We start from the raw sequence: 26,336 nt of genomic DNA, 5'->3' as shown, positions 1-26,336 counted from the left end.
AATTGGCATCCCTTATCCGCTCCACTAGAGATCAACCATTTCCCCTAGACCTACCTGGTGTATACCAGGTCCCTTGCAGCTGTAAATTGTCCTATTTTGGCCAAACAGGCAGGACGGCAAATATCAGAATCTCAGAACACAAGGATTACATCCGATTTCACTAGTACAGCCACTCTGGGTTTGCAGACCACGCTCTGGATACTCACCACAGAATAAGGTGGAAGAAAGCCATACACCGCAGCAAGTTCAAATATGAAAGACTATTCATGGAATCAGCCTCAGTCCTTAGGAACATGCCAAACCTCAACAAATTTGGATGCATGAGACTGCCCCAAATTTGGGAAACTTTTATCAGAAGAACTTCAGCCCAAAGGCCAAGAAATACCAATATAGCCCACCAGGGGGCACCATCAGGACTTTAGGAAAATGGTAGCTTCCTCGCTTCATTTCTCATTTGCTGTTATGTAGTACTTGCATGCACTTGTCTTTGTGTTAAATTCCCAAGAAGATGGCAATGTGACGTTGCCGAAATATCGGAAAGTATATATTAAAGTTTATTTAATTTATATTTCTAGTGTACGCTGTCAATTCCTTAAATATTAGTTATCATTATAATCTGTATTTGAATTTTGTAAATCTGGAAAAGAAATATGACCTAGAAGAGAAAAGTTGTTCACAAGGCTATACTTATATGGTAAAAATAGTAAATTTACATTGTATTGAGAAATAAATAGTCTATATTGAGATGTAAACCAGCAATTAGAATTGAAGGAGATACAGGGAATTGATTTGATATTAAATCAGGTGTGAAACAAAGGTGCAACAATAATCTCTGCTGTTATTCATCATCTATAAGGGGGAGAGAGAGAGTGGTATCAGACCTGATAACAAGATTGAAGATATTCAACTCTTTAAGCAGATGACGCTGTACTCCTAAACAATAGAAGACTGCAGATTCCCTAAATTGAATAACAGCCCGTAATAAATGTAATAATAAATTCAGTATGAAAATCACCAATAAAAATAAATAAAGACCAAGGCTGTGAAAATCGACACAAACACTGAAAACATCAACTGTATCCTGAATGGAGAACCTACAGAACAAGTAAAACATTTCAGCTATTTAGTCACAATTTTTAATAATGATGTCAAACTGAATATGGAAATACAGAATCAAATTAGCAAAGTAGTATAACAGGCATAACTGAATAAATTTATATGGAATAAGAAAGAAATTAGTCAAAACACTAAATGAGCTATATAGTGTTCAAACCAATTTTAACTTATTAAACCTAAGGATCTGAGAACTGAATTAGAAATAAAAAATTTGATCAAATTCTACAGACCACAAATATGTGAGATCTGAGAAAGATTAGGATAGAGAACAGGCAGCATTGTAAAACAGTTATTTTGTAAAAAATATCCAGCAAAAGTATCTATCAAACAGTTATAGTGTGTTTATGACATGCTAATCTATTTTTGGCTTATGTACTGCTAAATAATTTTGCTTTGCCAATATGAAAGGTCCAACAGATATCATACTAAAACAAAAATCAAGCAATTCAACTATTTTAATATAAATTCTAAATATCAAACTTCACTTAATTCCATTCAGCCAGTGAGGAATTATCAATGTTTTCTTCACTTTTATTAATTAGTATGCTGTTAATTGGGATTCTTAATGAAATTGTTAAACCTAATCATTAAACAAAAATCATTATAAAAACTAATAATCAAAAACTGTTATTGGTATTTCTAATAAATGCTTGTAGAAGCTTTTTTTTTTTAAATGTAGTTCTTAAAAAGATATCCTTAACAGAGGTTCATAACTGTTTTACTGGAACCGGCCAACTTTTTCTAACAATTCTGGACAGAGAGGATGACATTTTTGCTATGTTCAATGCAGAGAACATTACTACAATTGCATGTTAATTATTTCAGGAGATAATTTTAGTCTCTCTTGTTCATTGAATTACATTGATTAAAACTTGCCAAGAAATTATATTCCTGTTTAATCTTTTATTCAATTTTTTTGACTATGCTTCTTGGACACATATCAGCCACCGAATTAGAAATTTTTATTTAATACCATGTCTCCTTTAGTGACCCAAATACCGATCCTCTTCAATTCTGTGCACATAGTTCGGTGAGATATGGGTCAGGAACGGCCTTCATTAAATGCTTCAGTCAATTGCTGCACACAGGAAGTTCTGTTTATACATACAAGCCTTCTCAGATGACGGTGATCTTGTTCCTGACAGATCATCTTAGGACCACAGTTATGTCTCTTAGACAAACAAATGGATTATTTTCTCACTAATTAAACATTCGGGATATCTGACCTTTTGAGAAATCAGTAAGCTCTTCTGTTTTCAAATTCATGACTCCAGCTAGACAAGCATCCACAATAAGCCTTTTATCAAACTCCAAAAAATACTGTCATCAACATCGTTGATGATTACTGACCAGCAGCATTCTGAAACAGTTGCCTAGAACGCATGGTAATGCACATGACCAAGTATTTTACATATATATTGCATAAGTAACGTTTACGTACATCTGCATAAAGGTTTCTAATTCAGGCCAGTATGTGTATATAGAGGCTGATGACTTCACATCAACTGCTTAGTATTCTGTAATGCAAAGCATGCTTCCTTTCAAAGTTTACTGAAAGGAGGTCACTATCCACATCAATTGCCTTAGTAGGCAACTGATATAAAGTGCCTTAGTAAGCAATTGATATAAAGTCATCAGCTTCTATATACAAGTAGGCTAGCTGTGAAGATACCTCACGTGCAAACTTCGTTTGCTTACATATTGATACAGGATTAAACAAGAATATAATTTCTTGGTAAGTTTAATTTGATTTCTAACCTAGTGGAAAATCTTTCTATAACTGAATTATGTTGGTCCACTGGTTTCCTTATTTGGCACAAACATTTCTAATAAAACAAAACAAGTTTAAAATCAGTAAGAAAATTAAAATCAGTGCCTGGCTACCCACATGCCAAAGAGCCACACATGAATACTTTGCATGCCATACCACATTGAGTGTTGCTTTTGTCACATGATTATGGAGGATATTCAGTTCGAAGATTGAACTACTTACCAAAGTAGGAGTCAAGACATTAAATGAATGCCACAAGTATCTGTCCCCTTTCCAAATGCCTGTGAGCTGTGTCACATAACAAACAGCATTGGCACAGTAATCAATCACCATAATGGATAATCTCTGCCAGTGAACAGTTGTCCAATATGGAGAAATGCCATTATACCATAAGCAATGTTGGCTACATAACTTTCACAAAAATGCCAGGGGAAAAAAAAAAATATATATATATATATATATATCCAGAATGTTCTTCAATTTCCAAAACATGTGATCAATTTAGCATAATGTTTAATTTGCAAAAAATATACGAGTTGAATGGCTACTTTTACTTTCTAATGAAAGTAACAAAATAAGATTTCATTCACTACTTGAAAAACATTCTAATTCACCTTGTCAAATAAAGGCTCTCTTTCATAAACATCAATATTTGAAGATGAATCTTCATTAGCAGATACAAATGAGTCTGCTGAAACAACTGGACCACAATCAGATCCCAAAGATTCTTCTTTACTTTTTCCTGAAAATGTACATATCTTTAATTTAAAACACAATTGTTCACTGTTCAGCTATAAATACTGCAAAATAATGTAAAATAAGAAAATAAGAAAGAATAGAACAAAGTTTTATTCTTTAATATATATTATTTGTGAAACAATGATCTTCAAAGAGAGAAATTCTTATCATATTATACATAATTTGCTAATTATAACAAAAATAGTAGAATTTGCCTCTAGACTTTCACTGCAAAATATTTGGTTCAAATTTCAGCTGGAAATAAATCAAACTTAAGACTAAAATTAAATCTAGCAGAAGGACAACTCTAAAGATGTAACCTCAAAATTTATAAAGATGGAATCGTAATTTTTTAGCAATGAACTACATAGAGTATTAAGGAAATTAAGAAAGAATAGTTAATCAAATATTATAAAAAGTAACAGCACTGCTTACAACAACAATTGTAGCAGTTTCCTGTTTTCAATAAGATGGGAACAGAGGTTCTGTGACATTACATTAGTAACAATATTTTTCCTTCTAATTGGCTAATAATTTTCATAATTCATATAAAATTACATAATAATAATTTCATTGCATTCATAAATGTGCAGGAGCTAATTATTTTTAATTTTCCTAGTTTTGCACACTTCATTATTTACCTTTTGTAAAATATCAACATCTTCAAATTCTATGAATCCTCAAAGCAGTGTACAGAATACTATGATGATAGTGGAAAGTTTAACTGAAATGCTAGAAAGTTTACACTATTATTAGCTTACTACTGACATTTTTTTTTAAAAATTAGTCTGTTATCTCAGCAATAATGCCAATATTACCAAATCTTAACTCTGTCTTTAAAGCACTTCTGACTAGATGAATCCACCCACCATCTGAGATCAGCTCTGCTAACACATTCTTCATTATTATTATACAGGCACCTGCATGGAGTCTGAAACCTCATTGTGGGAGACCCAATCTATTGTACCTCTCCTTGAACCCATTAACAGAAAAATCATTCACAACTGACTCTGGCAACCCATTCCACTCATTCACAAATCTCAAAGCAAAAAATCTAGTCTTCGCACCCCTACTGACCACACCTTTATTCAACTTCCAGGGATGACCCCTTGTCTGGTCCCTCTAGCCAAATGCTAAAACATTTCCCCTGTATCTACCCTATAAAATCCTTAAAGCAACTTAAATGTTTCTATCATATCCCCCTCTTTTTCTCCTATCAATCAACTTCTGCAAGCCACACACCTTCAATCTATCCTCATAGGGCACATTCCAAAGGCCACTTACCATCTTCGTCACTCACCTCTGAATCCTCTCCACAGCTTCCACATCCCCAAAAAACCCAGGAACCAGACTTGAGCACATTAATCTAGATGCAGGCATATCAAGGCCTTATAAAGATGAATAACAACTTTCTTATCTCTACTTGTTAATGTGTTCTTCGATCTTATCAGCTACTTTAGAAACCTTAGCAATATGTCCTCTAAACTTCAACTCTCTGTCTATCACTACTCCTAAATCTCTAAAGTTTTAAAAGGAATCAAAGTGGAGTACCTTTCAGATGTAAACTGTACACTTAAATATACAAATATTATTAGAGAAAAATGAAAGATTTTGAAAATGATAATTCTTAGAAAATGTTTAAATACTATAGTACATGATGATATTCAGAGCATGTATGATTTCTTTCCACTGCACTCGTTCAGTCAGTTTATCAAATTTTATTCAGTATATAATAGTGAAAGAAACAATTCTGAAACCATATAAAATACAATAAACTTATATTCATTGTATTTATTTCTTTTTTAAAAGCTAGAAGTGACAAAGTCTAAAGGAAACACTGATTCATCAGATTTCTATCTGCAAGATAGGAATGTGGCAAAGTTGACTACATGAAAAAAATCAAAACTTCATGATGCAGTCAGAAGAGGCAAACATGAAAAAGAAGAATGTGTATTAAAAGTTTCTAAACAAGTCAGCATATGCTCTGAGAGATTATAAAAAAAAATAAAATATGTAAGGAAGTGAAGCAGTGTGTAAAATCAGTAAACAAGAGTCATGGAAATACAAGACTTTGTTCAAAATACAGGCAATAAGATACAGAAGATAGGAAAATGGCAAAATGTTATAAAAGATATTAAACCTTAGATATGGGGGGGGGGGGTGGACAATAATGTTGAAATAATCAGGGATGATAAAAGGTGGCACGAAAACTGAAGAAAATATGTCCTAAATGTGTGGGGGGTAATTACTTTGAAAGATAAAACTATAGTGACAAAAGGTGTCAGATTTTTAGAAAATATTCAAGAAGAATGCAGAGTACATATTAATAACTAAAGTAGAAAAGGCCATCAAAAACTGAAAAGGGAAATTTCCTCCATATCTGACCAGAAATGCTCAAATATGGAGGAAATAACAGATCTGGGAGTGATGATGGTGGATAGGAATCTAAAAGTTAGAGGACATATTGCAAAAATTGTGAGGATGGCAGAATGAATTCTGGCAATGATATGGAGGACACTGACTTACAGAAGAAGATTATGGTTCTGTTGTATAACGCCTTCATAAGGCATATATAGACTACTATGCACAGATTCAGTCACCTGGTTATCAGCGAGAGATGAACAGATATTGGAAAGGGTCCAGAGGCAACTGACTAAGATAGATTCTGGTCTCTGGAATGTTGAATATGAAGAAAGGTTGAGAAGACACAATTTACAGAATTTAGTGGATAGGAGGAAAATAAGGACACATAAGTTGCTAAGGGGGTTCTTATTGGATTAATATTAATCTGATAAGAACCCCCCCCCTAGTTTTTCATATAGCAGTGGGAGAGAGAAAAAGAGGTCATCCCTGGTAGCTATATAAGGAAAATGTGAGCAAGGGAGTGAGAGCCAGGTTTTTTTTTGCAAAAAGAGTGGGGAATGACTGGAATGTGTTTGCCTGAGAATGTGGTGGCTACAGAGAATGTGAATGTATTTAGGGCACAGTATGATGAGCCGTATGTGTGTGTGTGTGTGTGACAGCAGGACCTCCCATGTTGAGTTTCTGATTCTATGGAGGTCTGAAGATAATAAAACAACGATATTGATACATGGAAGCATTACATTAACTACACTACATAATTTAGAATGCAAAGATGGCAAGTCAAATTCCTAACAATGAGAATAGAGAATAAAAATGAATAAAAAACTACAGAGGAATTCCCCTACAGGAGTGTTCCAGTTAAGATTTATGGAAGAATACTAGAGAAGAGGCCAAGAAAAAATGTGGAAGAGAAACTTGGAGAAGAATAAGCTGGGTTCAGGCCAAATTGAGGTTGTCAAAAATCAGATTTTCACTTTACAGCAAATAGTTGAGAAATTGAGGGAAAAGAATCTGTATTTAAGTTTTATAGTTCTGGAAGCACATGACAAGTGAAGCTGTTCAAAATACTACAATTTATGGTGGAAATGAGATGTTACAGCATTATGTCATCATTTAAGTTAAAAACCAGCAGTCAAAAATAAAACAAATACAGGTAACCCACGTATATCGCGGATGTTAGGTTCCATAGAAATGCCGCATTATATAAATTGTGTTATACGAGACTTAGATCACATAGAAAAAGTAGGGTTAGGTTCCGAAATCGTTTTTTTTTTTAATTATATAAACAACAATGACATATCCAACAAAACAATATTTTCATTTAATTCAGGTAATTCATGTAAGTTAAGAAAACAAACTATAAGACAATTATGTAGTATAAAATTATAAAAATTACAAATTGTACATAAATTTCATTGCACATAATGCATAAATGTTTTACACACAATAAAATAAAGCGCATATTTTAATCGTCATCAGAAATAACATTTCGTAGATGTTCTTTAAGTGGCTGGAGGTCGTCACCACTTGAAATCTCTTGGATATCATTTGTATAATTCTCATATGTATGTAACTCACCAGAAAATAAACTGCTCAGCTTGAGATTAACATACTTATGATTTTAAATGCGCTTTCCTGGTAGAAAATGAAGACAATTTTCAACAATAAACACTTTATACAGTAAACTCTAGATGGCAAACCTGTGGCACGTCTGAGAATTTTGCTGGCATGTCAGCGATTTACAGGTGATATCCTTTTATACGCTTATAAGTTATTCAATTTTTTTTTTAATTGTTGCAATACGTACAAGCTGAATTTTGTTTTACACAAGACATCAGCTATAAAGACGTGCATATGAGTGGTGCGGTATTAACAAAAGATCACGCGACGCCAAGACAAAAGCAACCGACAAGTGTTGAGTTGAAATGCTAATTCTCTTCAATCGAATTCCATAACATCTGAAACTGTCATAACAACAGGGTGTCATTTATCGTTCCGATGGAATTTCTTATTACTGACTGGCTCAACTCACACAAACGTTTCAATCCTTGGTTGAATTTTATGGCTTCTTGTTTGCCTTTGAGGTGGCAGGCGAACTCACACATTCATTATATGGCATGTTTCAATTCTCGGTAGTCTTTTACTTTAAGTTAGCCTTTGTGATCTGTCATAATGACATCGAGAATTTCAAATGCAATAAAACAAACATTTATTTCATAATTGAAAAATTGGACAATAGTTTTTAGTTAGATACTGTGTTTCAGTGCAACATATGGTTTTGCTTAAGTCTATACAGCATAGTTTCTGTGAAAGGGGGACATGTGATTTATTACTCAGCACCGTTTTTATTTCATCTGTCTCTAATTGCACTATTTGTTGAGAATGACACAGACTGCAAAAGCCTCTCTACAGTACCTTGTTCAGTGATGCAATAAAACTAAATTCGATACTTATAACTACTTGCGCGATACAGGCAGACACAAATTTAACGAAGATAAAATTTGATTTGATTTTTAAGTCCCGCGGTGAAAAATATGAAAAAAATAAATAAAGAGTTGCTAGAAATTGTAGACTGCGTTATATCAAAACCACGTTGAACAAGGGATGCTACAATTTGTAGACTGCATTATATAAGTACTGCGTTATACGAGGGTTACCTGTACCAGAAGATGGTTTGATGTAAAGTCAGGTATAAGACAAAGGTGAACACCATCTCCACTCATATTTGTCATCGACACAGGTCACATTATCAATTAAAGTGATATTAAACTTAATATCAGGGATGCACTGATTTTTAGATATCTGGCTTCAGCCGAATCAGTAGAAAGATTTAGTATTCAGCTAGTCAAAGCAGGAAAAATTCCTGTTACTTGTGTTATAACAAATGCAACAAATTGGAAAAAGGCTCCCATTATCTTGTACCACTTCATACAAAGTCTTGTAGCATTTGCTATAAGCATTTTCTTTATTGTTGTTAATTTAGGTTATATTATATGATCTTAAAAGTTGTTTATATTATAAAGTTGTTTATATTTATATTATTTGGAAGTTTTAAGATCTAAAATTTGTATCTCAGTTTCTAAAGAAATAGTTTTTCTTTTCTTCTTCTGTCTAACTGAATTATTTGACATCATGATTAATGGGATAATGTTATGAAAATATCTGAAAATAATAATTAATTTTGCTAATTTGATATTACGCGTATAAAATTTTAAAATTTAATATATACAGTAGACTCTCGACTATCCAGCCTAATGTGGCAGAAGGGCAGGCCAGATAACACAAAAGCCGGATAGGCCGGAGTTCTAGGCCTACCTTTTCACACAAATGTGAAAAGGTAGGCTTAAGATGAAAGAGTCAAAACTTACAGTTTTTAGTTTTTGAAAAAGTTCTTGATAGATGACTGCTTCACCCTTTTAGCCCTCTTCCGCGATGCAATGTCCCTCCACTTACACAAGCAGATGATATCAGCTGGCATCGCTTCCTCCTGCTCACTAATGTATTGCAGTGCTGCCCAATCGTCTTGAAACCTTCCGAATGTGGGATGAGACTTTTCCTGTCATCTAAGGATGCCTCTTCCCCCTCTTCTTCTTCTCCCTGTGTCACCATTTCCACAATATCATTCTCAGTTATTTCATCAACTTCGTCATTTGACATTCATTCTGTAATGTCCTCTGCATTGACATCATCACAGCTCAGTACATTTTTGAGCAACGAAACAAGTTTATCGTTTTCATCTTCCACTTCGGTTTCACACACGGGTTCAAGGTTGAAATGTCCACCTTCATGGTCCAAAAGAATTTTCCAAGCCTTTACAAGTGATATGTTTCGAATCTCTTCCCATGCTTCGGCCAATTATCTTATGACATCTAGCAAGTCAATCTTTTTCAGAGTGGTTACACAGTCTTCATTATTATCAATCGCTGATATCAATGAACTGAGAAGACGCTGATGATACTTTTTCTTTAGCATTTCAAGGACACCCTAGTCTACCGGCTGATAAACAGCAGTCACATTGGGTGGTAAAATTAAAACTTTGATGTCTCCATCTGTGAGTTCGTCATTGGCAGGATGCGAAGGTGCATTGTCAAGAAGTAGCACAGCTTTTCTCGGCAAATTATTGTCTTTCAAATGTTTTTCTACATTCGGTACAAATTCATTTTGGAACCAGGTTTTAAAGATTTCTGAATTCATCCATGCTTTCTTTTGATGTGTGTAATATAGGGATAGTGATTCCTGATTTTTCAGTTTTTTAAAACCTCTAGGTTTCTTTGATTTTTCTTATTAACGTAAGCCTAAGCTTGAGGTTGCCAGTTGCATTACTGCAAGCCAAGATGGTGACTCGGTCCTTGCTTTTCTTGTACCTGGTGCAGTGGCTTCTTTTTTTGATGCAAGCGTTTTTGTAGGGAGCATCTTATAATTTAAACCAGTCTCATCGCAGTTGTACAACTGCTCCCAGAAATTCCCTCCTTTTCAATAAGCTTAAAAAAGATAGTGTTTGAACAAAGGTACGGCCTCTTTATCAGCAGATAAAGCCTCCCCGCTTATGGTAATCTGGCAAATACTACATTTTTTCCACTGATCTAACCATCTATCACTGGCATTAAATTCTGAATCTTCTCCTTCTACATGTATCTGTCGCTTAAATTGCAATGCATTTTCCTGCAATATCAGCCCAGTAACAGGCAAGCCTTTTCCTCTTAAGTGTTCATACCACAAAAATAAAGCTTCCTCAACTTCTTTATGCTTACCTTTCGGCATCGTTTTTCTTACTTTCATTCCACTTCCACTAGCTTGGGCAGCACACCACTTTTCAATTTCTGCTCAATTTTTCTTCCAGTCTCCAACTGTACTTTTCCCGACTCCTACCTCCGAAGCAATAGTTTTTGCTGTTACCCAGTCTAGTCGCTTTATAGTGCGTAGTTTCTCCTTCATAGTCACTACAACCTTTTTTCGTTTATCACCCATTTCGTAATCTTTAATAAAAAAACAACGAAGCACACCAAACAGCAATTTACTAATGTAACCAGGAACAGTGGCAAACATATTCCGCACTTGTGGACATCCGATACACAACTGACGAAGCGGGGAAATCCACACTTTGCATGTCCCAACTTGTGTTATGCACATGGTACGTAGGAGGATTGTAGCAAACGCCCACTTGCAACGCCTTGGCAAAGTAAATTACAGTACGTATTCCTCATTTTATCACGGAGAAATTCTCCATGGTAAAATGAGGGAGAATTGTTGTATTATTATAATTCTCCGTGATAAAATCCGGTGGTATGGAGGCCGGATAGTCGAGAGTCTACTGTACCTGTATAACTCTATTGCACGAACAAAACACAAGATGTGTAAACATTTCGAATTTTGTAAACAAGAAATTATTGTTTATTAAATATTAAAAAGCAGCTTAATATAGGCAGACCTCCCATAATGGACCAACTTAACTTCAAGGAATCAGCATAGCACTCTTCTGCTTCCAAGAACCAACGGCAAATGAATATAACGAATCATTTGTAGGATTAACTTCGGGGAATCGTAATTACAATAACTGATTTTTTTTGTCATCACCACAATTGTCTACATTCTGTAGCATAAAGTAATCCTTGATATTTAAAAGTATCAAGTGGGTTCCCCAAAATTCAAGGTTTAAGTACATATATACTGGAAATGATAATTATAATGGAAATACCCTTTTTAACAGAAATAAATTCAAACAGAAATTTTAAAAATAAGTGCCATTTAAACCGTGTTAAATCAAAATATAGGTGTAAAAATAGAATTGCTTTTGTTTTCTAAACTGTGTTATTTTGAAATTGTATAAACAAAGGCCATGTAAAAAAGAGAATTAGCTGTATCTGTTAATTGCATATGTTCTTATAGAGGTTTATCTGTTTTGTGAGATGAAAAACCAGACTTTCCCAGAGGGGGGAACCTTCCAACTTCCATACGAGACCAGTTTGTTTTGATTTTTATGCTGTATTGTGTTGTTGTTGTTGTTTTAAATGAATATTCCCTATAAAATTGAATGATGCTTATATATTATATTGAAATTGAGAATGTTATGGATCCTACCATATTTTATAGCCAGATGTTGAGAGAAACTTAAAAGCTTTTTACATGTGGTATGTCTGGTTAATTTTTGAAGAAAATTTACCATGAGTTCTCTGATAATTTTCTTTGAAAATTTACCAAAGAGCTCATGAGAACATAACCTTCAGTATCAGAGTTGCCTTGGCTTGCACTCTTTAAAGGACATGAACTCTGCACAAGAGCTTATAATATCCAACTTTTAATAATGCACTGATGAGGTTTCACTGGCCTGATAGCAATTATGAACTGTTCGTTTTCATCATAGACCATACAGAAACCTTAAATGAGCAACAATCCTCTAATACCATAGCAATCCTATATCAAATACCTACATTCATCATCTGTGAAATCTCAGTAGGTGCATATTCCATTATTAAAGTACAGGTACATGAGCAATTTTCAGGCAGTGGATGGTCTGGGACCTCTGTTAGTATGGACAAAATTATGAGAGGATATTTGAAAAGCCAACTAGTTCACTACCACAGATGGCTCATTATGTGTGCACACACATACACACTCATTTCATTATTTAAACCTGCACTTGATCTCTTGAGTTTGTGATCCTCAGCTTATTTTGCTTGCATTTAACTCTAGCTGGGACTTCTGAGCAAGGAGCAGTTTACAGTGGTGGTGATGTCAAGAGTAGGCACAAGTTTGGCATTGTGAATGAACTGTGTCATTTACACTAATGAATTTCATTTAATCACATAATTCACATTTAATGTTTGTGAATATAAACATAGCTTTTTAATAGTGCATGGTGTTTAAGAGATATAGGAGAGAGATAATTAGTGAGTCAGAGGGGTACTAATGAATTATCATTACATAATAATAATAATGAATTATTATTACATGACTTTCAGTTACATCCAGCAAAATGGCTAATCCGGCAAGGCTCTGGAACCAAGGGCGCCGGAAAATTGGTGGTGGTATAAAGAAAAGAGACTTTAATGGAGGATAATATGGATTCATTTCTATTTTATAGCCAAATGTATAAAATCTTAAGTTTTGAAAATTGTCCTGGGAGCTTATTAGGAAATTATGTTTCCATAAGTTCTGGTAGATTTTTCTATCTTTGGCTATAAAATAAGAATGGATGAATCCATAATATCCTCCTTTCAGTATTAACTAATGGCAAACTGAAACCTCTCAGCTATACTTTTAAACATTTGACAGTTTCATTATATTTAAGGAAAGCGAAAATTTTATTTTCTCTTTTTTATCAAAGAGGAGGCTAAAAGTCTATTTCAAAAGATGATGTAAAAATTCTTAATAAACAGAAATAGGGCTTAAAAGCTCACAAAGTTAAAAAAGCTTTGAATAAAAACAAGGCTCTTATGAGAAAACAATCCTCAGCAGTGGAGTTGCTTCAGCTTGCACTACTTTAAAAAAAAAAACACTTTTCATGCTGTATATTCCACTATGAAAGATGGATTGATCTGTTTATTTCACAACTCCAAAATTAAGACTTTTAGGCTCCTCTCTTATAATTACTCTTACTCGCAGAATGATATCCACTTATCGAAAATACAACTCTCAGACCCAGTGATTGCTTTGGTATCGAATGAGAGTTTTTATCCTCTTAAGATTTCTGTCTAATCTCTGATGAAAACCAACAACTTCAAAACAGCTGTTAGGCTAGCAAAACTTTATTCAACAAATCCTTAATAAAAGGAGAACATATGGACACCTGGGCAATGCTGGTGTCTTTTAAGTAGTGCAAACTACGGACACTCTGATGTAATAGGATTGTATTCTCATAAGCTCTTTTTTTTTTTTTTTTTTTTTTTTTTTAGATTCCAAGTTTCTATAAACATATTCAGTTATGAAATAAGGGTGGTTCTTTTCATTTTCATATTTGTTTACAAATATCTTTTTTGTTGCTTATGTTTAAATTAAGCCCGGCTTTGTTGTTTTCCCTCTTAAACCAATAGAATCAACCACTACAGATCTTCCTTACTTTCTGCTATAAGGGTTGTATAATCTGCATAACTTATTTTTTTTTCCCTACCAATCTTAATTCCTGCAAGATCTTTGTCTAAGTTAACCATTCTCATAATATATTCACTATAAATATTAAAAAGATAGCGCGCCAGTATACAACCCTGCCACACCCCTTTTTCACTTGCCTGATTTTATTGAAGCTTCTTAGTTGTCAGACATCTCTCTCTCTCTTAACAAGAGAATTAGATGCTCAGGTCTTCCCAGTCATTATAATCCACAGTCTATTGTGATCAATGCAATCAAAGGCTTTCTCATAATCAATAAAAGAGATGAATAATTCTTTCTGAAATTCTCTTGTTCTTTCTATAATCCATCTTGTATGCTACAAGTTTCTAGTTTCTCTACTTCTCCAAATTTCATGATGTTAACAAACCTTATGACAGCAAAAGAAATAGAAACAGACCAAAAAATAATAAAATAGAAATACAGCAAAAAAAAAAAAAAAAAAAAAATGCCTTCCCCTCATAAATTGATATTCCTATTTCTTCTACAACAAATTCTTCACTGATTCACACAAGATAATAACTGTTTCTGATAAGTGCACAAGGAATCACCAGGCATGAAGACACAAACTGATATTAAAACATTAACCAGCAATGATTGTTATGTCTTGTACAGAACAGTCATTGTTTAAATGGAATACATAACGACTCACCAATTTTCTATGTTATGTGATTTTAAAACCTGAATTCTCTCTTGGTTTAGTGGTTGGAGAATATTGGTTATTTGGGTAGAAAGAAAAGAAGTTTATTAAATGTGCTGAATAATTATATAACATGAATAAAACATTAATTTTGCAACATGGTAAATGCTGAAATTTGAGAAGTTGTGATTTACAGATTTCTCTTTTTAAATCTGTATTTACTATTGTCAGTGTAACTGATATAAATTCTCTAACAAAAGTTACGGAACTCATGTACACATGTTTGTATTAGCATAAGTTAAACACATAGAACCTTTTTCTTTTTTTTTTATATCAATGCACTGGTGAAAACTACTAATTTCTGTTAGAAATCTGTTGATATTGTCTTCACTTTTAGTTTAAAACACTAGTAAAGTACATGAATAAAGACAGCGGTCAGAGAAGAGACAGTAATTAAAATCTTAAACTCCTTCGTTGTCAGGACTATAATGAGCTTTGTATGAATGGTTTTCCTCCCTTCCCCTCTTCTCTTCCAGGAAATGAAGTTCTTTGGAGTTTTCCAAGAAACTTCATTTCCTGAAGAAGTCCTAAGTTCTTCAGGAATCCTAATGAAACTCCAAAGATATCTGTTAGTATTGCTTAGTTTCCTAAGATTTGATTCTGGTTCAGCAGTAATCTTTATGTCAATTTATTTAATGGTATTAATTCACAACACAGATTAATGAGAAAATAATTAATATTTATTTAACTTATTTGCAGGGTTGTCCACTCTCATGAAATTTATTTATTATCTATCTTGAAGAAATAAATGGCATAAATATCAACCACATCAAATATGCAAACAATATTATTATTATTGCAGAATCTAAAGAACTGGGAAAAAACAATTAAGAGGAATGCAAAACTTTTGGAATGAAAATCAATCCAAGGAAAACAAAAACAATTAAAATAGGAAGAGATGAGGAAAATATTTCAATAAACTTAGAAAATCACATACTTGAACAAGTAAGGCAATTTACATATCTTGGCAGTCTCATTACCCACAACATCGACAACACAGAAACAGTAAAATACAGATTTAACAAAGGATGGGATTATGAATAAATTAGACAAAATATTGAAAAATAACAGCATTGCATCAAACTAAAACTCCATAGAACGATTATAATACCAACAACAACACAGGGAGCCGAGCCTTGGATGCTCAATCAGAAAGAAATACAGAAAATCAGGGCATTCGAAATGAAATGCTTAAAAAAAAAATAATAAAACTCATTGGTCAGAACAACCATATAACACTTCTTCTTTCGCTATGCCTTATCCCGTGTTAAACGGGGTCGGCGTTCACATCTTTAATCATCTTCTTCCAGATTCTCCGGTCCAGGGCATCTTCCTGACTCCATCCTTTCTCCCTAAGATCCTCTGCCTTATCCCTCCACCTGATTTTGGACCTGCCTCTTTTCCTCCTTCCCTCCATCTCCATACACTCCACTCGTTTACCAACATACTCCTCACTCCTTCTCTCTACATGACCGAACCACCTCAGCCTGCTTTCTTGTACCTTCTTACCGATCGGTTCCACCTTGATCATCCCTCTGATGTAGTCATTCCTTATCCTGTCCTTCCTTGTCACACCACTCATCCATCTCAACATCCGCATCTCCGTGCCATGGAGCATCACCGGCCTCACCACCATCTTATACAACTTTCCTTTCATAATACAACTCACTCTCTTGTCGCACAGGACCCCGCTCATCTTCCTCCAGTTCATCCAGCCACATGTAATTCGGTACTGTATTTCCTCATCCAGGTTACCATTCCTCTCGACGACCGACCCAAGGTACTTGAATTTCTTCCCTGAAGTTAACCTTTCACCCTGGAGTCGTATGATCATATCCTTGTCACTCCCCATTGACATATATTCAGTCTTCTCCTGGTTAATTTTCATGCCTCTTTCCTCCAATACTTTTCTCCACTCTTCCAGGGTCTTTTCAAGCTTCTCTTGGGATGATTCGCAGAGAACAACAGCATCGGCAAACATCATGCTCCCTGGCGCCTCCTTCTTGACATCCTCCACTAGTACATCCATGATCAGATCAAAGAGGTAGGGGCTCAGAGTTGATCCCTGATGGAGCCCTACGACAATGGGGAACCCCTCTGTCATGCCGACACTAGACCTGACCTGAGTTGTCACTCCCTCATACATCTCCTTCACCAACCTCACATACTTTTCCGACACCCCCTTCTTCCTCATACACCTCCATACCTCCTGTCTGGCCACTCTGTCGTACGCCTTTTCCAGGTCTATAAACACCATATGTAGCTCTGCCTGCATTTCCCTATATTTCTTCGTCAATCGCCTTATCGCAAATATTGCATCCATTGTCCCTCTTCTTGGCATAAATCCAAACTGCTCCTCGCCAATTTTTGTTTCCCGCAGTATCCTTCCTTCAATTACTCTTTCCCATATCAACTTGATCCCACTATAGTTGCCACAATCTTGAACATCTCCTTTTCCCTTGTAGATTGGGACGAGAATGCTTTTCCTCCATTCCTCTGGTATCTTTTCCTGTTGGGCTATTTTCCTCATCAGATCCCATAACGTCTATGCCCTCGCTGCCCAAGCTTCTCCAGGTATCTGGTCTGCTCCCACAGTCTTTCCATTCTTCGTTTTTCTCAGCGCCCAATACACTTCCTCTCTGCTTATGTCCTGCACCGATCCTTCGTTTGCCTCTCCATCCTCACACCTCTCTCTTGGAGTCTCCTGATTTTGTAGATTACGAAAATATTCTTCCCATCTTCCTCTGATTTTGTCCTCCTCTTGTAGTACTACTCCTGTGGCGTCCTTTATCTGCTTAACTGATGTTATGTCTTTCGAGGCCTTATCTCTAGCTTTCGCTATTCTCAACAACTTAGCTTCACCACCGTTTCTCTCCAGTACTTCATATACCACTTCAACTGCCCTCGCCTTCGCCACAGCTCTCTTTGCACTTTTCTTCGCTAATCTATATGCCTCCTTGTCGGCTCTGGTTCCAGTCATGTCCCATTTTTTCTTTGCCTCTTTCTTTTCGCTGATCTCCAACTGCACCTCCTCATTCCACCACCATGCCTCCTTATCCTCGGGCGGCCCCTTTCCTGATGTTACACCGAGCACCTCTTCTCCAATTTTTCTAATATTCCGACTATTTACATCCCACCATTCTTCCATTATAGTGAAGATATCATAGCTATAATTCTTAATGGTTTGGACACCTCAAGTGGTGGCTCATGGCTGTAAGTACAGTGGTATACGTGTTTTGATAAAATATCAAAATTATGGTAAAAATTTTTAAAAATATTGTTTATTATCAATAAAATTATAGTTTGGAATAATTCAAAATTACTTAGCAATAAAATATATTCTTCTTGTTTTGTTTCATGAAAAAATATTGTTTATTATCAATAAAATTATACAGTTTAGTATAATTTAAAATTACTTAAAAATAAAATCCATTATCATAACCCCAATAATGTTCTAAAATAAAAACTATAACAAATGTTATGTCTTTAATTGTAATGTCCAAATATTTAAAGAGACAGAGTAAGCACTACAAACACTCTACTACTGGCGCAAACTGTATAAACAACAGTGGAACTGCACGACGGACAGTGCCGCATTACGCTAATAGCTCGCATCTCACTATGACGTACATATGCTTGCGCACGTAGCAATATGACACTGTGGTAAACACAGTGCTGCTAGTGCCCTCCTAAGTTCTACAAGATGGATTTTTATTATTTTTTATACAAAATAAGAGAATTGTATAGGATTGTTGATGATAAAATTAAATATTACAAGCAAATATAAATAAATTAATAAATATATTTATATATAAAAAAAAAAATTGGGACTGCTGCAGTTCCGAAGTGCCTATGCATGAGCCGCCCCTTGACACCTCCAGAGAATGTCCTTTCAAAGATTACTAAATATAGTCTTGAATGGAATCATTGGAATAAGACGATCAAGAGGTAGACCAAAAAGAATTTGGCTACATTCTTTGAAATAACGGTCACAATTATCAAGCTTCAGAGAGGAAATGGCCAGAGATAGAACCAGATGGCAAAGATTTGCACATAGGGAGCTCAACCTGTCATCTGATGAATGAGAAAGAAAAAGATTTGCAGATATTTAACTTATTTGCAGATGAAACTGGCAATGCATTTAAGTTAAGGACATAACTTTGCCTTTACATTCTAGGCAAGTTCCAAAAGTGAAAATAATGGCTTCCACTGAATGAAATATACGACCTGCCTCCTGTTAGAGCAAATAGCATTCATTTAGATGTAACCAGCATTTTAATCAAAACCTCTGCAAAACCAATGCTTTAAAAGAACTATACAGTAATAAAAATATTGTGTTTACTAATGCAGACAAAGTAATGTACACCCTTTGTCCAAAAAGAAACCGAATTTTTGATAGAAAATAAAACACAGGCAATTTATAATTATTCAAATCATTTATTTCAATCAATATTGAAATAAATGATTTGAATAATTAATTAAGTTATTTACAGTCAATTAATTCGTTAAATGAGTTTTTCATATCGGTTTTTGGGATACTGTTGAGGGTCGTGGGTTACTGCCGCTTGAATGTTTTCAATGGTGACGTATCGCTTTCCTTTCATCGGCAAATGAAGTCGGAAAAGAGAAAGAAGTCACAGGGTGCTAAATCAGGTGAATACGGCGAGTCATCCAACACACAAACTTGGTTTTTGCTCAAAAACTGTCTCATGATGTTCGAACGATGAGATGATGCATTATCGTGCAAAAGTGACCAGCTGCCTGCATCATGATATTCATGCTGTACGCAATGAATTCTCGCTATCAATCGCTTCAAAACTTCAAGATAAAACTCACCATTGAACTTTTGGCTAGGTGGAATGAATTCTTTGTGGATAATGCCCTTGGAATCGTAGAAACAAATCAGCATTGTCTGTATCTCCAAGGACTTCTCCAAGCGACTTTTTTTTCGGATGCCCCTCTTCTGGTGGTCTCCACTCAGCACTCTGGTGCCTTTGTTTCAGGCTCATACTCAAAACACCACATTTCGTCACAATCAACGATCATTTCAAGGAAGTTTGAGTCCTTATGAGAGGTTTTAATGAGGTCCTTGCAGTGTTCAATTCGATACTTTTTTTTTTTGGTCATCGGTCAACTTGTGGGGAACAAATCGCAAATTCAATTTAAAAAGGCCCAAACTCTCGGTCAAAATGTTGTGCACAGTTGATTTTGGAAACCCCAATTCATCTTCAATCAATCTCATGGGCGATTTTGGGTTTCTTTGATAAAATCACGCACTTTTTGGATGTTAACTTTGCTCAGTCTAGTTTTTGGATGGCCCGGCTTTTCGTCATCCTCAAGCGTCTCACGACCACATTGAAATCGCTTAAACCACTCGTAAACTTAAATGTGGGATAAGCATTCATCATCGTATGCTTTTTGAAGCATTTGGTGCGTTTCAGTAAAACTTTTACCAAGTTTAACACAAAAATCAAAAACGCAGTTCTCTGTTCAAAACTCATTTTCCAACCATTCATCAAAACACACTGTCACTCTTGGCACTATAACTCTGCTTCTAATGAAACAGATGTCATAAACAGCTGACACAACACTAATGAAGGTTGCCACTTTCAACAAATACAACAGGTGGCACCATTAGTTTCTTCTTTTTTTGAAAAGTTCGGTTTCTTTTTGGACAGAGGGTGTAACTGTGATTATGAATCTAACCTATTATGAAAGCAAAATGCATTTACTTTTACAAGATCAGTCTACATACCAAACCACAAATTGTGATCCTATTAACTCACAAAATAATAACGTTCACAAATTACTGAAAAAATCACTTCCTCGCCAAAAGAGACTGTTAACAAACTCAGGCCTTTTCATGTCAAACCCTCTATATATTCTCATGAAAATTCACAAACAATATACACCCCTATGTCTAACTGTGGATAGTATAAACAGTACTACATACCAACTTATCAAACATATAGCTAAATTACTACCCCCCCCCCCCAGAAGTAATTCTTCCTCCTTTGTTAAAAATTCTGTTTGCCTGAAAAGTATATCAAAGCCTATATTTTAAAAAGTTCAGATATAAAGGATTAGTTTTGTTATTACTTCACTATTTACCAATGTACCATTAACTGAAAACCAGGATTTGTTGAAGTCACACTTCCACCAGATATATTTGAATTATTTAAATTTACAGTACATGCAGGTTATTTTGCATGGAAAGGGAAGATATACAAACATGTAGATAGGACGACAATGCCCCCCCCCCCCATCGTTCTCCCCTCCTCCTTCAGCCAATTTCTATATAGAACACTTAGAAAACTAATATATCCACTCTCAAACTACTGGTTTGACTATATGTTGATAATGTGGCCACATAGTCCAGACACATTAGATACATTTTTAGTATCTTTTATTATTATTATTATTATTATTATTTTGACACCTCCAGGGAGTCCAAAGACCCATCGAGGGAGAGTGTGCCGACAGCATCGAACGATTGGTCCCCTTCCAACTACTAACCAATATTTAAATAGCCAACATCCTAAAATCTACTTCACAATGGAACAGAGCTGTCTGCCCTCCCTAGATACACTAGTTACATGACTTCCTAATGGTTCATTATCATTTTCTGTTTATACAAGAAGATATTTGCACAAACAATCATACCATCATCCAGCACAACAACATGGTATCCTAAAAACACTAACTCTGAGCCGAGCCAGAATTCTGTTCCAGTGACAATGTTGTTATCATTGAACTCACTTGCATCACACTTTTTTTTTAGCCAATGGGTATAATCCCCAAAGAATAGACAAAATACTAAATGCCTCCTGGAAATACCCTCCACTGCCTAATACACTAGACTAGAATAAAAATGTTACAATTCCATATATTCAGAGCGCACCTGAAAAGATATCTAGAGTGCTTAATAAATATCAGCTCTGCACTGCATTTAAACCTTATGTCAAATTGGCAACTCTCGCCCATTCACTTAAGGACAAACTCTCTCTCCTTTATCACATCTAGGAGTATACGAAGTGCCCTGTACTTGTAACCTGGCTTACTATGGACAGACAGGAAGAACTGTTGACATCCACTGTGGAGAACATAAAAAATACATTCCACACTATTGTTATGGCAAGTTGGGACTAAAAGACCATGCCTTGGATATCATATACACATGATCAAATGGAAGAAAACAAAACAGGCTACACAGAAGTTATAAGTCAGAGAAATTGTTTCTGGAATCAGCAGCAGCTTTAAAAGATTCTCTAAACCTTAACATGTACAGCTGTATCAATTTACCAAAAATATAGGATAGTCATTTTAAGATCAAATTAATAATCCCCCCTCTTTTTTTAATCCAAATTATAACAAAAGAGAGCCTGTGTAGCTCAGTGGTTGTGGCGTTTACACACCACAGCTCTTGGCCGCACGAAGGAAGACTTGGTTTCGAGTCTAGTCGGCGACTAGAGGAAATTTTTCTAAGCCTTTTTTCGACCGGTTCCCGAGTTAGTCGATCTCTGGCACGGGCAAGCGGGTTTTTCCTCCCGGAAACTCGGGTTTTTCGTCCTGTAAACTCAAGAAAATCGACCGTAGAACCCACATTATTTTCAGACATTAAATATATTGTGTTAGGGTTAGGGACCACGAGATGGCGGCACATTTGAGCCATCTCTCTTCACTGTGTACTGCTTAATTAGTGATAGCCTTGGGCCATCTATCTCTGATTGGTACCAGTGGAGATTGAACTGCCCACTCAGTCTCCAAAAGTTAGACAGGGCTAAATGGCCTCGCCTACTCCCCGTATACGGGAATAAAAAGGCGTTAGCTGATTTTTTTTTTTTCTGATTATAACAAAAAACCTATAGTTTAAAAAAATCAATAATGGACAACACTTTCTTCATGTTATTCGTTATAGGTTTTTTTTTTTTTTTAAACTATTCCCACTGTTATACCAAATTGTCATACTGTGACAAACTGTTTTTGTGCTCTGAAGATGCTCAATACAATACCAGTGAAATATCAGCAAATAAGTTAAATAAGTATTATTTTCTTATTAATCAATGTTGTAAATTAATACTGTTAAATAAATTGACATGAATTGCTAACAGAAAATCCTTTCTACTCAAGTAAACCTTATACTGGACTTCTAGATGTTGAAGTGGTCTAAAAAATTAAGAAGAGATTGTTGGCTGTGGCTCCCATACATGTTGGCAAGAAATGAATATAGTTAGTTCTAAATTCTGTTTAAACATGTTAACATTATATTTAAAATAATTAGATTTTATGTGTTCAAGAAAAACCATACATTTTTAAGAGAACTTATCCTGAAGTGACAAACAGTTCTGTTAAAAATGTAGTAAACAAGATATGCCAACATTAGCCATACCTTGCTGAGATTAACATGAAATTACTAGTATGTACCCTAATGCAGTATACAGGATACTATCATTTCCCCTCCTCCCATATTAAAGTAGTTTTCATGTATAAGACGAACCCTACCTTTTCGAACCCAAAATTAAGAAATCAATATTTAAAACATCTCCACTGTCTAATCATAAACTCAGTAGGAGGAGGTCCAAACTGTCTCTCTGAAGCTTTATTTCTATGTTCTTTTGCATAATTGATGACTTTTAACTTGAATTTTGAAGAATATGACAATCATTTTTTTTTTTTTTTCAGAGATTTTTATGGGCTGGTGCTCAAAATATTGTTAATGCATTAACTTAGCGGGGTAAGTTGCAGAGATATGATCTTTCAGAATTCTGATTGGTTTATTTAGAATCAGCCGTTAATGACATCAATCGACAGAGTTAACAAAGGCTAGTGATTGGCTTAAGCTTCTTTGCGGAGACAAGCTACCAGCAGTTTTGCCACAGCAACCGCTGGTCTCTCAATTTTTGGTCTAAAAATTTTAGAAAAAAAAAGTACCGTCTTAAACACGGAAAAATATTATAGTAATTTGCTATTTGTCAGGTCTCCAATATGATAATATCTAACATTTCACTCTTCTGATGGATTAGTAATTGCAACAATCGCTCTAAATCATGACCACAGACTGGATCATTTTCCTACCATTCTGGCACCTAACACCTGTTTTGCAAGATGACTTTCCTCTTCCATTCTGCTTAACCAACCAGAGAATAGTTCCACAAATTTTCACAAATTCTTGAACTAACAATATCAAGTTCTGTTTTAATATTCTCATTTTTAATAAGATTCAGCCACTGGTGCCATCTGTTCATGCCCCTAATTTTTTTCAGAACTCATATCTGTCGTCTTGAGTATTTGTTCAACTGTTTTATTCTAATCCGGCTATCAGATCCAAAAGTTAAAACTAATTTGAATAATGCCCTGTATACTTTTGGTTAATTTCTTTCTTTCTTATTTCGCAAAAATTTCGTAAACTTCTTTACCAATGTTTGATCTATTATCTAGTACCAAATTCAATTTGCTTCTTGACTAAAAATGTACCTAAAGCTGAAGTATTTTACTGTTATACAGATTTCCCATTTAAAATATAATTCATGTTTTCCATATTCCTTCCCATTTTCACAGTTTCTGTCATTTTATTGCTGATTTTCTTACTCAACTTGCAGAATTTATTTAATCTGGATAAACAGTCCTAAAAACTTGTGAACTTATTTAGGAGTATAATCATCAGCGGTGGCCGGTGAAAATTTTAAGTGAGGGTGCTGCATAACAAAATAAGAAAATAATTGATTTTTTTCTAATCAGTAACCAATTTATTAATAAGTAAATTTACATATTAAAAAAATTTGCTTTATTAAAAATATTATTTGAAAATAAAATCCATTCTTCCATTTTAGAAATTATGGACTTTACAACCGTGTTATGAATAACTATTTTAATTTCCAGATGTTTCGATCTTCGTATTAAGATCATCATCTGGAGTATATACAAATATACAAGGACAAGCTGAGTTACATTACACACAATAAGCTAAAGAAACAATGATTTGATCACGGGTTATTCTACTGGTATGACCTCTAGTGGAATATATATATATATATATATATATATATATATATTTACAACTTAATTATTTAGAAACTACATCAAAACTAAATTCTATTTAATATAACATGAGAAAAACATTCTTTTTTATATAGATAATCTTCTTTCAGTAACAATGATGTCCTATTTTATCATTACAATTATTATTTTTGATTTAGGATTCTGGATTATCTACCGTCTTGTTTGTTAACTCTTGGAGAGAGAGGGGTTCTGTGGGTAGAATATGTGCCTTCCATATGCTTGGGATTTTTAGACCATCATTATTATTATTTAAGATTGCTGTGGTTGATAAGAATTTCACAGACTTCCTTAAATTTGCATTCATACCATGTTTTGGTGATGTAAACAACTGGTGCTTTTCCAGTTAATTCTATGTAGAGTGTTAAGGGCATGATCAGAAAGGCCAGCTTCACCATAGTTATTATATTTAATGTGTCGTTTATGTTCCTTTTGTCTGATAGGAATTGTGCATTATGTTTCTCTTATATATGGTATATTAGGGTGCAATAAATACGGTATACTCTGGGGTGGGCCAGGGGAAGGAGTGGGTCTTTGGATGAGTTGAGTAAGCTTTTTGATTTTGCAGGAGGTTTAAAGGTGGCTTTGAGGTTGTATTTTTGTAGTATTCTGTTTATTTTATCTGCTGTTCCTTTAATGTAAGGAAGAGTTATAGTTTTATTGTAGTGTGGTTTATCTTTGTTTTTTATTGAAGTCTTGTAGAGAATTTTGTTAGTGTTTTGGCTATAGCCATGTTTTAGAAAAGTATTGCTGATAACTTTAAATTCGTCTTTCAGCACAAGTTCATTGGAGCAGATCTCCAAAGCCCTGTTTTTTTAGAGTATTAATGACACCTATTTTTTGTGTTGGGTGGTGGTAGGAGTTTATGTGTATATATTGGCAAGTATGTGTTGGTTTCCAGTAAACAGTGAAGGATAGACTTCCAGAAGGAAGATGTGTGACAAGTGTATCTAGAAATGGAAGTGTGTTCTGTTTTTCAATCTCAATTGTGAACAGTATGCATTTGTGTTGTTTGTTAAGGTGGCAAAGGAAAGTGTCTAGCGGCCATGGGACCAGATCGCGAAAACATAGTCAACGGATCGAAGCCAAACTTTGGGTTTTAAAGGAGAGGAATCTAGAGTATGTTGCTCAAAATGTCATCATCATCAAATTCCTGCCATGCTCAAGGGGTGTACAGGATATGATAGTACTACATGAAAAAAATTACATCATTACTAACTTCCTATCTACAATTTTCCTCCAAATCAGTCTGTTACTTGTCAAGACAACAACATTATCAGATATTTGACAAGAAATGCTTACAGTGGCTACACTACATAATACAGAAAGTTGAATTCTGATTGAATGAAATAGAGCTTTCATAGTATTCATCTACCAAAAGGAAAAATAAAACTGAATGTGAGAATTAGACAAATTTTCCTACTGAGTGTTACTTGAGAAGAGACTAAGAAAAATTTGGGGAAAAAAGAGCTGAGTTCAGACCAAATA

General features: G+C 34.8%; 1 protein-coding gene across 1 annotated transcript in view; it reads right to left on the bottom strand.

Moving 5' to 3' along the window:
• The window catches only part of LOC150093819 (histone-lysine N-methyltransferase 2C-like), a 1,065,326-nt gene that overhangs the window by 803,347 nt on the left and 235,643 nt on the right, over positions 1–26,336 (bottom strand). The window contains exon 16 of the mRNA XM_090412524.1: positions 3,502–3,629. Coding sequence (XP_090268650.1) covers positions 3,502–3,629 — 128 coding nt within the window. The remainder of the gene's footprint in view (positions 1–3,501; positions 3,630–26,336) is intronic.

This window comes from Typopeltis vanoorti, chromosome 23 (assembly GCF_054136105.1).
Source record: "Typopeltis vanoorti isolate ZY-2024b chromosome 23, IOZ_Tvanoo_1.0, whole genome shotgun sequence".
NCBI lineage: Eukaryota > Metazoa > Arthropoda > Arachnida > Uropygi > Thelyphonidae > Typopeltis > Typopeltis vanoorti.
The sequence above is the reverse complement of the archived record's forward strand: the minus strand, read 5'-3'. Positions and strand labels throughout refer to the sequence as shown.